The sequence below is a fragment of the Microcaecilia unicolor genome, chromosome 5 (assembly GCF_901765095.1).
Source record: "Microcaecilia unicolor chromosome 5, aMicUni1.1, whole genome shotgun sequence".
NCBI classification, from domain to species: domain Eukaryota; kingdom Metazoa; phylum Chordata; class Amphibia; order Gymnophiona; family Siphonopidae; genus Microcaecilia; species Microcaecilia unicolor.
In genome coordinates, this window is record NC_044035.1 from 98,882,693 (window position 1) to 98,894,728 (window position 12,036).

Here is a 12,036-nt window from a genome sequence, read left to right on the forward strand (position 1 = left end):
CTGATTGCTGAGTCATTCCATATCATCATGCTGATCAATCCATAGACTGGTGGGTTGTGTCCATCTACCAGCAGGTGGAGATAGAGAGCAAACTTTTGCCTCCCTATATGTGGTCATGTGCTGCCGGAAACTCCTCAGTATGTTCTCTATCTCAGCAGGTGGTGGTCACACACAGCAGCAGCTCTGGCTAGGCCTCCAAGCCTAATTTTTAGGTTTTGTTGAGTGCCTGGGGTTGAGGGCTCTTCTTGAGCAAGTGCAAACCTGGTGGCGCCAGGTCCCTCCTTTTCTCCCCCCTCCCGCTGGCTCCGTTTAAAAAAAAAAAAAAAAATTTTGAACGTCCTTAAAGGCGTTTATTTCGACGTTTATTTAAACGTTTATTGCAGCTACTCACTGGGACACCAGGTCGTTACAGCTCGGAGCGGAAAGCAGGTAAATTTTTACCTTTTATAGCGGGCAGGGGGTTCCCCGATTGGTCTCCACGTGGCCTATGGCGTCGGAGGGCGAGGGCGCGAAGAGTCGCTCCCCGGATCGCGTGTGCGCTTCTAGAGGGGATGTGGGGGTCTTAAAGTCTGATCGCCCTTGTTGGGTGACAGTTTCGTGACCGATGAGTGTCCCGGTCCTTCCTCCGGTGTGGCGGTTTTTCCCGCCATAAACGCCCATCCCCTGCGGCTCGCCTCTGCCATATTGGCCGGCCACGCGGCTCGGACGGCTTCTTCTTGGGCCGCCCTTGAGGTGGGAGACATTGATGCCATGAACGCCCTTAATTTGGGCGACGGCACAAAAGCGGCTAAAGTTAAGTGCCGTTCTTCCCGCGCGGCTCCTTCGCGGAGTGTCGCGCCGGACGCCATCTTGGATGCGCAGCATGTCTCTCCCCCGCTCTTGCGAGCGCCGGTTGAGGGTGCGTCTAGGGCTGTAGCCCAGGCTGCGGAAGTGCACAGTCTGGGGGGTTTCTCCCTCGAGTTTGTTTTGCTGCTGCATCAGGCCTTCCTTATGCAAACGCTGCCCCTGCTCCCTCGTCTGGTAAAGAGGTTGAGGCCCCCGGAGGTAAACGCCCTCGGGTTGATTCCCAGGCCTTGGAGGACTTTGTCTCCTCCGATATAGATGAGGGCAGCGTATCTGAGTTCTCCCAACGGTCCTTTGCGGATTCCTTGGAGGAGACGGATCCCCGCTCGGATGGAGCGGATGACCCCTCTGCAGCGCGGCTCTTTAGCTCAGAGGATTTGCCCAACCTGTTAATGCAGGCCATGGGCATTTTGAAGATTTCCTCTCCGGAGGACGTCTCTCCCTCAGCCCCTGTTGGCTCTGCCATTATGCTGGGGACGAAGCGCCCGCATAGAACCTTCCACGTGCATGAGGCCATGCACACCTTAATTTCGGCTCAATGGGATGTCCCGGAAGCGAGCCTTAAAGTGGCTAGGGCTATGTCCCGCCTCTATCCTTTGCCTGAAAGTGAACGTGAGGCCTATCTGTGGCCTACCGTGGTTTCTTTAATCACTGCGGTGACTAAGAAAATGGCGTTGCCGGTGGAAGGTGGCACGGCCCTAAAGGACGCCCAAGACAGAAGATTGGAGGCAGCCTTAAGGTCGTCCTTTGAGGCGGCTGCTTTAAGTTTGCAGGCCTTAGTTTGCGGCTCCTATGTGGCCAGGGCGTGCCTGACTATGGTGCAGCGGGCTTCCCCCTCGGATCATTCCTTGAGGGCTGATTGGCCGGCCCTGGAATCGGGCTTAGCCTATTTGGCAGACTTGCTGTATGATGTCTTGAGGGCCTCAGCTAAAGGCATGGCTCAGACAATCTCTGCGCGGCGGTGGCTTTGGCTGAAGCATAGGTCTGCTGACCACGCCTCTACATCCCGCCTGGCAAGATTGCCTTTTAAAGGCAAGCTGCTCTTTGGGGTCGAGCTGGACAAAATCGTGACCGATTTCGGCACGTCTAAGGGCAAGAAGTTACCAGAGGTCAGGGCTCGGGCTAGTGCTCGCCCCGGTACCTCCAGAGGATGGTTTCAGGAAGACCGTCGGTACCGCCCGGGCAGGTCGGGCTCCTCTGCCCCCTCTTCCTTCAAGAGGAACTTCTCCCCCAAGCAGCATTCCTTTCGCAGAGACCGCCGTCCCGGAGGTGCTCCCTCCGGTCCTCCCCTAGGGTCTTGTACCCAATGACGGGGCCTTGGTCCACGCCCCAGTGCAGATTGGAGGACGGCTGTCCTCGTTTCTGGACGAGTGGACCACAATAACTTCAGACGCTTGGGTGCTGGAAGTCATCAGAGACGGCTACAAGCTAGAGTTCTGCCGACCCTTAAGAGACGGGTTTGTACTCTCTCCCTGCAAGTCTCCGGTCAAGCTGTGGCAGTGCAGCAGACCTTGGACAATCTGATCCACCTGGGTGCGGTCGTTCCGGTGCCAGAAAATCAGCTTGGCAAGGAACGTTACTCCATTTACTTTGTGGTACCAAAGAAAGGAGGTTCTGTACGGCCTATCCTCGACCTCAAAGGGGTCAATCAGGCACTTTCGCATGGAGACCCTCCGCTCTGTTAATAGCGGCAGTGAAGGCAGGAGAGTTCCTGGCATCCTTGGACATCAAGGAAGCGGACTTGCATATTCCCATCTGGCCTCCTCATCAACGCTTTCTGCGTTTTGCAGTACTGGGCCGACACTTCCAGTTCAGAGCCCTCCCGTTCGGGTTGGCTACTGCTCCGCGGACCTTCTCCAAAGTAATGGTGGTCATCGCGGCCTTCCTGAGGAAGGAAGGAGTACAAGTCCATCCTTATCTGGACGACTGGTTGATCCGAGCCCCCTCTTATGCAGAGTGCGGCAAAGCTGTGAACCGGGTGGCTGCTCTTTTGAGCTCCCTGGGGTGGATCATCAACTGGGAGAAAAGCCAGCTGCGCCCAACTCAGTCCCTGGAGTATCTGGGAGTTCGATTCGACACCCAAGTGGGCAGAGTGTTCCTGCCAGACAATCGGATTGTCAAGCTTCAGGCTCAGATGGACCAGTTCCTAGTAGCCTCTCCTCTTCGGGCTTGGGACTATGTGCAGCTGTTGGGCTCTATGACGGCCACGATGGAAGTAGTGCCCTGGGCCAGGGCTCATATGTGACCACTACAACACTCTCTGCTGCAGCGCTGGACTCCGATGTCGGAGGATTATGCTGTGCGCCTTCCCTTGGACCCAGCAGTGCGCAAGGCGCTGAGCTGGTGGACGCAGACAGACAAGTTGTCTGCAGGAATGCCTCTGGTGACCCCGGAGTGGATTGTCGTCACGACGGACGCCTCTTTGTCGGGCTGGGGAGCCCACTGCTTGGGAAGGACAGCGCAGGGGCTCTGGTCTCCTGCAGAGGCAAAGTGGTCTATCAACCTCCTGGAACTCAGAGCCATTCGGTTGGCGCTTTTGGAGTTCATCCCGGTACTGGCGTTGAAGCCTGTACGGGTCCTGTCGGACAATGCCACGGTTGTGGCCTATGTCAACCGCCAGGGAGGTACCAAGAGCGCCCCTCTAGCCAAGGAGGCTATGAATCTATGCCAGTGGGCGGAAGCGAACCTGGTACAGCTGTTAGCGGCCCACATTGCCGGAGTCATGAATGTCAAGGCGGACTTTCTCAGTCGCCATACCTTGGAGCCCGGAGAGTGGCAGCTATCTGCTCAGACGTTCTTGGACATCACGAAGCGCTGGGGCCAGCCGAGCCTAGATCTGATGGCGTCATCGGCCAATTGCCAAGTGCCGCGCTTTTTCAGCAGAGGACGGGACCCTCGATCCCTGGGAGAGATACTCCTCTCCAACAGTGGCCGACACAAGAGATTCTCTATGTGTTCCCGCCCTGGCCCATGTTGGGCAGGGTGCTAGATCGGGTGGCAAAGCATCCGGGCCGGATAATCCTGGTGGGTCCGGATTGGCCCAGACGTCCCTGGTATGCGGACTTGATCAGGCTCTCAGTGGACGAACCTCTGCGACTGCCAGTGGAGCAGGGCCTGTTACATCAGGGTCCCGTGGTGATGGAGGATCCCTCCCCCTTTGGTCTTACGGCCTGGCTATTGAGCGGCAGCGTCTGAGGAAGAAGGGCTTCTCAGACAAGGTCATCGCCACTCTGCTGAGAGCGAGGTAGCGCTCTACTTCTACTGCTTACGCCAGGGTTTGGCGTGCCTTTGCAGCGGGGTGTGAAGCAGGTTCACTTTCTCCATTTACTGCTCCAATTTCTTCAGTGCTGGCATTCCTGCAAGAAGGTCTGGAGAAAGGCCTGTCGCTCAGTTCCCTGAAAGTCCAGGTAGCGGCCCTGGCTTGCTTCAGGGGCCGCCTGAAGGGTGCTTCCCTGGCTTCGCAGCCAGATGTGGTGCGTTTTCTCAAGGGAGTTAATCACCTGCGCCCTCCTCTGCACTCAGTGGTGCCTGCGTGGAATCTCAACCTGATGCTAAGAGCCTTGCAAAAGCCGCCTTTTGAACCCTTGTCGAGGGCATCTCTGAAAGACCTGACGTTGAAAGCAGTCTTTTTGGTGGCTATCACTTCAGCCAGAAGAGTTTCCGAGCTCCAGGCACTCTCTTGTCGAGAGCCTTTTCTGCAGTTCACTGAGGCAGGAGTGACTATTCGCACAGTGCCTTCCTTCCTACCCAAGATTGTTTCTCGCTTCCATGTGAGTCAGCAGCTCTGTCTCCCTTCCTTTCGTAGGGAGGACTACCCAGAAGAGTATTCTGCTCTCAAATATCTGGATGTGAGACGGGTCATCATCAGATACTTGGAAGTGACCAATGATTTCCGGAAATCGGATCATCTGTTTGTCCTGTTTGCAGGTCCTCGTAAGGGTCTGCAGGCTGCTAAGCCTACAGTGGCAAGAGGGGTCAAGGAAGCCATTGCAGCGGCTTATGTGGCCGCGGGGAAGGTGCCGCCTATCCAGCTGAAGGCTCACTCCACTAGAGCTCAGGCGGCCTCGATGGCAGAGGCCGGGTCCATCTCCTTGGCAGAGATATGCAAGGCGGCAACTTGGGCATCGGCCCATACATTCTCCAAGCATTACCGCTTGACTGTGGCTGCTCGGGCGGAGGCCCGGTTTGGAGCTTCAGTGTTGAGGTCAGGGATTTCAATGTCCCGCCCTGGGTGAGTACTGCTTCGGTACATCCCACCAGTCTATGGATTGATCAGCATGATGATATGGAAGGTAAAATTATGTATCATACCTGATAATTTTCTTTCCATTAATCATAGCTGATCAATCCATAGCCCCTCCCAGATATCTGTACTGTTTATATTCTGGTTGAATTTTAGGTTCAAGTTTAGTCTTCAGTTACTTCAGGAGGACTTCGTGTTCAAGTTTTTTCACTTGGATTCTTCAAGAGTTGAGACGAGTTTGTGTTACAGTGAGCTGCTGCATTCCTCTCCCCTCCGTTTTATGGGGCTGGATTGAGACTTAAATTCTGCCAGCACTCCCTCCCGCTTCGTGCGGCTGTAGGGCAGCTTTATACCCCTCCCGCTTCGGCGGTGTTAGGGTCAGTCAGCTCCTCCCGCGGTTGCGGTTGCAGGATAAGCCAGATCCCCCCGCATCGGCGGGGTGGTGTCCCTCCCCCGCTCCGCGGGGATGAGCTGGACGGATTCCCCTCCCCCACTTGTGTGGGGATGAGCTGGGTTAATTCCCCTCCCCCGTTTCGGCGGTGGTGAGCTGGGCAGAGTGTCCCTTTGTGGGTGTAATTCTCTAAGTGCTGAGTCCTGCGGATGGAGCTTTGATATCGACATACTGAGGAGTTTCTGGCAGCACATGACCACATATAGGGAGGCAAAAGTTTGCTCTCTATCTCCACCTGCTGGTAGATGGACACAACCCACCAGTCTATGGATTGATCAGCTATGATTAATGGAAAGAAAATTATCAGGTATGATACATAATTTTACCTTCAAATAGGGTATTTTAGTGCTTAATGTGTGTGATGACCTGCTATCTTCACTTGTGCAACAAGGGATGCACTATGCTTATAAGCTCTGTTATTGTAGCCTGCCCTCCATAGCGTACTGCAGAAGGTATTCCAGGCAACAACACCACCCTTTCCTATGTCTGTTGCTCCTTAGTCTACCCTCTTGGAGCATTCTCTCATAATTCCTAACGTTCTGTTTGCATTTTTGACTACTGCTTTATAGTGAGTTGAGGGTTTCAAGGCATTGTCCATAATGATATTTTTCCTGAGTGACAGTGGGTAATGTGGAGCCCAGCATCCTATACATATAAGAGGCAATTTTCAAACTGTTTCATGAACTAGATACGTGCACAATTGTGCCTTGAAGCATGTCGCAGATGCTAAGTATCTATAAGCCGCATACATTTGCACCTGTCTTTTGTATGGTAGAAATTTGCTATAAAGAGTGTGCAGCCTTTTCTCCACTGATCCAAACACTCCACTTCTTAATGCAGCTGAAAGTGAACATGGTGTGGGAAAACTCCCATACTGTTAAACTGCATTGAAGAAAGACCGTTTTAGATGGCCGATTTATGTAGGTAAAAAGTTTATTCCACATAAATGGCTTTAGAAAATGGCCATGATATTTTATTTTTCTGTACAATTGTAGAAAAGATATCTGTATATGAAACCCAGCTTTACACATAAAGCATGTTATGCAATATTTTACAATATGTGGTGGGACATTTTCAATAAGATGTCTAAATCCGATCTTGGACGTTTTGTGAAAAACATCCAAAAATCCAGTAGCAAATATGACCATTTTCAAACCAGAAAAAAAGCCAACTTTTTGTTTAGAAAATGGCTATTTGCTAGACATTTTTATGCTCGGTGTGTCTATCTTTAAGGACCATTTTTGGGGGGAAAAATCCAAGGGAAGGGGTCTGCACTGTCAGGGGAGTCTTGTAATGCATGAAGGGGGCTGCATGGGGGGGAATGGGTGATACCAGGAGGAGCTGCTCATGTTAGGGAGGGCGGGTGAGTGGTGGCATCATGGGCCCCAAACCCTTGGGATTTAGCGCTGCTTCTGCTGCAGGCACTTAATCGTGCCTAGGAGCAGGTCTAAATTCTGATGTCTGGGTTTCTCACTGCAGACATTGATTCCCTGTGTGAAATAGGAAATGCACCTCTATGTTGCAGTCCTGTCTAGACAACTCCCTCTTTCCACCTTCTCCATGCCTCCTTGCCATTTGGACATAGTGAGCTTCCATACGTTTGAATGGCCATTGTTTTGAAATGGCATAAACAGTGGAGCCTCTCCAGATATTTAAAGGCTACCATTTAGACTTCTGGATGCTTCTAAAATAAGCACCATAAAGTAGGTGTTCCTAGCAGATATATATATATGTGTTTGTGCTCTCAGGGGATATGTGCCTGCCAGCGCTGGTGCACATATAAATGGCAATTTTAGAATGGAAATTATATGTGTATATTTCCCCTTCTAAAATTGACATATTCCAGTGGGTTCTAAAATGTTTCATATGTCATCTATTTTGATGCACTTTTCTCCAGCTTTATGTAAGTTTTTTTTTTTGCTAAAGTGCATTAGATTTAGTAGTTGCTATGCGTTAATGCAAAAACAACCTGAAGTTTGCACAGATGTAATGCGCAACTATTAGGGGCATGTCCACCATGAGGAGGCGCTAAATGGAACTGCATTAACTGTACAAGTGCTGGTTAGCATCAGTTTGTGCTGCTCCCTACCTGCAGGTTGCTCTCCACGTCCGCTCTCTGCCCATGCCCCACCTAGTTACCGCCTCCTAACACAAAATGCTCTTAATGCAGGAAGGTGAACCATGAAAATACTGCAAAACCACTTACTATGCCTGTGCAGTACCAGTTACGGTTCTCTAATTCACATGTTAACTTCCTAACATGCTATAGTAAAAAGGCCACTTAGACTGCTGAACAGAAGCAGGAAGACTGTTAATTTTTTTTTAACTACTTTGAATAACTTTGTTTCATCTACAAATTTGATCACCTCTCTAATCCATATTTCAGATCAAAATAACCATTAACAATTGCATTATTACTACCATATCTGTGTATCCTCCCATGCCAAAATAATTACAGATTCCCAAGATTTTCTTATCCAGCATTTTGTGAATATGCTTGTAATGTTTGTGTACTCTCAATACAGCTTATCTTACTGAAGCAATGAAGCTGACGCACTCTGAGCAGGTGAGTCTGATTTTAACATTTCACTTGACAATGTTCTGTGTATATATAATTGAAAACAAAACGTACCAAGATTCTTCAAAAACAGAACCGTTCTCTAATTCTTAGACCTGACACGGGCAGTGTTTCAACGCACAGTGCCTGCATCAGAGATCATAAAAGCAAATGTATGCCTGATGCAGCAGGCCCAGACCTGGGCTGATAACTGTTGTTTCTGTTCATAGAACGCTGACTCTGAGCATCTGAAGGTGCAACGTACTTGGTAGTTACAACAGTTAGCAGCCCAGGTCTGGGCTTCCTGCATAGGCATATGTTTGCTTTTTGACCCCTGACGCAGGCATTGTGTGCCAAAATACGGCCCATGTTGGGTCCAAGAATTAAAGAACCATTCCGTTTTTGAATGCTCATGGTACTTTTTGTTTTGCTATCTGTGGGTTGTGCTTTGAACCCTCTCTATTGCTATGTATACATTACTTGAAAACTCCAAAAATCAAAAAAACTGCAGATCAACAAAATTATAGTATAGCAACACCCAATATTGCTCACAAAAAACCAATAGTAACCCAAGTGATTGCAGACAAGAATATATAAAAGAAAAAGAAACCTCAGTAGCCCAGGGTGCCTACATAGATTGATCACCCTTAACAGAGCACTTATCACCGGTTTCAAACTACTCTCTGAAAACCAACTTCAGCGATAAACAACTCCTCATAGGGAGAAAAACTCGCTGGAACAAAAAAAAAAAAGAGAGAATAAGATAAGCTGCAAAATCTCAACAAGGATTAGTATTGACGACTACAAAGACCTATAGTCCAAACAAATTTCAAAAAACCTAGCAAAAAAGGGAGTAATTTTATTTAGCTTCGCCACCCGGGTGGTTACAGCATTTTCATGATATCCACTAGTAATCTTCAAACCGGGTCCCAATGCACAGTAGAAGTCCTTAAAGCCAGTATAGCTCCCCGTATGAGGAGTTGTTTATTTCTGAAGTTGGTTTTCAGAGAGTAGTTTGGTGTGGTAGCCGTGTTAGTCCACTTTTAAAGGTAATCAATAGAAATAAAATATGAAAAGAAAATAAGATGACACCTTTTTTATTGGACATAATACATTTCTTGATTAGCTTTCGAAGGTTGCCCTTCTTCGTCAGATCGGAAATAAGCAAATGTTGGTAGATGACAGTATATATAAGTGAAGCATCAAAGCATTTCAGTGACAGTATAAGGGGGTGGACAGGTGAGAAGATGCATGGAGACAGGAGGGTGACAAACAGAGCAATACAACTTTATGGTTTATAATGGGCTAGAAAACCCAGATCTTTAAGTCCTGTCTGGTAGTTTGAAACTGGTATTAAGTGCCCTGTTAAGGGTAGTCCGTGTATGTAGGCACCCTGGGCTATTGAGGCTTCTTTTTCTTTAATATACTCTTGTCTTCAATCCCTTGGGTTACTATTGGTTTTTGTGAGCAATGTTGGGTGGTGTTATATTGTGCATACATAATACCACATGCTATAGTACAAAGCACTTAAGTTTTCTACTTTATTGGGGGAATACCTCAACATGGATAACTTGATATATATAAAATATGTTCTTATATATTATTTCACATAGTTGTGGCTTAAATTTTGATGGAAAGTTGAGCTTATGTTCCTAGCTGTAACATCCCTGCTGCTTCTCACAGACTAAATGTACAACTTGTACAATTAATATATTCTTATCTTTTCCTCAAACAGGCTCAGTTATCACTGGAATTACAAAGAGATAGTCACATAAAGCAACAATTACTGATCCAAGAGAGGTGGAAAAGGGCAAAGAGAGAGGAGAAGCTTAGGACTCAGCAGAATATAGTAGCTACAGATAAAGAGATAGCCGCATATCTTCAGACATCTTATAAACTGTCCACAGAAGAATCTGATAGCCAAAACATGTTAATCCCTACAGGTTATAAATATAGTTCTAACACGGAAAAGTGTTTGCAAGAAATTCATGGTGGCCTTGATAGGGACCCAGACACACTACTGTATTTGCTTCAGAGAAGAAAGGAGCCATTAGAAACCTGTATGGGGAGTAAAGCCCCAAAGGATGACAAAACAAAAATAGAGGAGCAAGCAACTAAAATTGTAGAGCTGAACCGACTTGTAGACTTTCTTTTGGCTGAGAATGAAAAATTAAAGAGAGAAAACAAGCAACTGAGAGCAGAAAAGGCTAGACTCCAAAAAGCTCCACTGGAAAAAGAGCTGGATGTTGATACTGACTTTGTGGAAAAGTCGGAGTTGTGGGGTCTGCAGCAGCCTTCAGAAAGTGCTACAAATTCTGCCGCCTCTTGGCAAAGATTTGGCATAAATGCGGGCAAGGACAAGAACATTCCAGGACCTAATCTTCCTTTAGACATTTTATTGCCTGATCTTCCACCTCTGGAGCTCCCAGAAGATATTCAGTCTGAACTGAAGGGACTTATGGATAGTTAAGCAAAGACTATGGAAGAGGCAGAATGCAACTGAAGATGTAGCCAGACAAGGGGAAAAATCACCAGGAACAGTGATGGTCCAAGGCATAAACACCTCAGAAGGATAAACACAGATGTCAGCTTGCACTGCAGAAACTTAGAAGACATTGTCACTGTGAAATATTACTTATACAATAGCTAATCAATTTGAATCGAGCTAAGAATACCAAAATTTGTGGAAGTGGAGCTCTTGGAAGTGTGTTTTTCATGTTGAATACCAAATGACTGCCTGGATTAACTTTTCAAGCAAAACAATAATCTTTTCCTGTTGTTCAAGTTCAGGGTTAAGTATGCTGTAGATAGATATACATATATAATCGGTATATATGCCATAAATGATGATGCAAAGCCTAACGTTTGGTAGCCAGATGGCTACCATTTAGCTAAAAATGATTTCTTATCATGCAGTCAGATTGTATGCATTCTATATGCACAATTTTGTTAAGTCAGGTGTACTAAGGATACACTGTATAAAATGGATCTGTGCCACACTGCACTCCTAACTCGCTGTTAACCTCAAACCAATCAGGAAAATTGTGTCAATTTTTCCATTTCATGAAGAAGGAACCAAATTATTAGTTCTGCTATTTTGAAATAACCAGTTTACATAATTAATCAGGGTGCATCATGAGAATTGTTATAACTTTTGTTTGCTGTATAGAAAGGAATGCATTTTAAAGGATTACCCAAGGACTTGGTACCCTTACCATTTAAAATGGTGCATGAATGCAAGTAATGCTTGTCGACAGTATTTGATTGGAAAAAATCAATAAAATATTTGTGTTTATAGTCTGTGATGAACTGAATTTACAGAAAGCCAAAATTCAAATCAATTCTGAGACATTTTTGATGGGATAGAGGTATCTTGATTATGCATTCCAGTGAAAGGCTGTGTAGACCCACGGGTCATAGTTCAATAAGAATTTGTGCAGTTTTGAACTGGGAGGAAAATGTCATTCAGGCCCCAATGCACAAAAGCAGCCGTAAAATATGATGGTCTCTGTAAAAATCAGTAACTCGCAAACAGTGAAGGATGCACAAAGGGGAGGTCTCATGCAAATGAGTTGCACAGACCCCCCTTTGTGCATCACTCACCGTTTGCGAGTCCGATCTGTCAGATGCATTTGACAGCTCTGATGCACCAGACCCCGACAGCCCCATGCCTCCTGACAGCTTCCTTGCCTGAAACATCCCCCGCAACTCACCTCTCGACTCACCTGTGTGACACTCCTGCTTCTCGACCACCCCCCCTTTTTTTTTTTTTAATTTCTCTGGTGATCCAGTGAACCGGATCCCTTATCCGCACCCCTCCCTGTACCGTTACAAGAGGAGGGCAGGAGCAACAGCTTCTCCCTCAGGCCTGCCTGGAACAAAATAACAGTGCCCAAGCCCTGCCCAGTGCATTCTGTGATGCACTGAGCAGGGCTAAACACC

General features: G+C 47.6%; 1 protein-coding gene across 2 annotated transcripts in view; it reads left to right on the forward strand.

Annotated features, from left to right (window-relative positions):
• NRBF2 (nuclear receptor binding factor 2) overlaps positions 1–11,391 on the forward strand; it is a 30,876-nt gene extending 19,485 nt beyond the window's left edge. For both annotated transcript variants that reach the window (XM_030203122.1, XM_030203123.1), the window contains 2 exons: positions 8,063–8,103; positions 9,830–11,391. In XM_030203122.1, the coding sequence (XP_030058982.1) occupies positions 8,063–8,103; positions 9,830–10,564 (776 nt within the window). In that variant the 3' untranslated portion in view covers positions 10,565–11,391. The remainder of the gene's footprint in view (positions 1–8,062; positions 8,104–9,829) is intronic.
• The last annotated feature ends 645 nt before the right edge of the window (positions 11,392–12,036 follow it).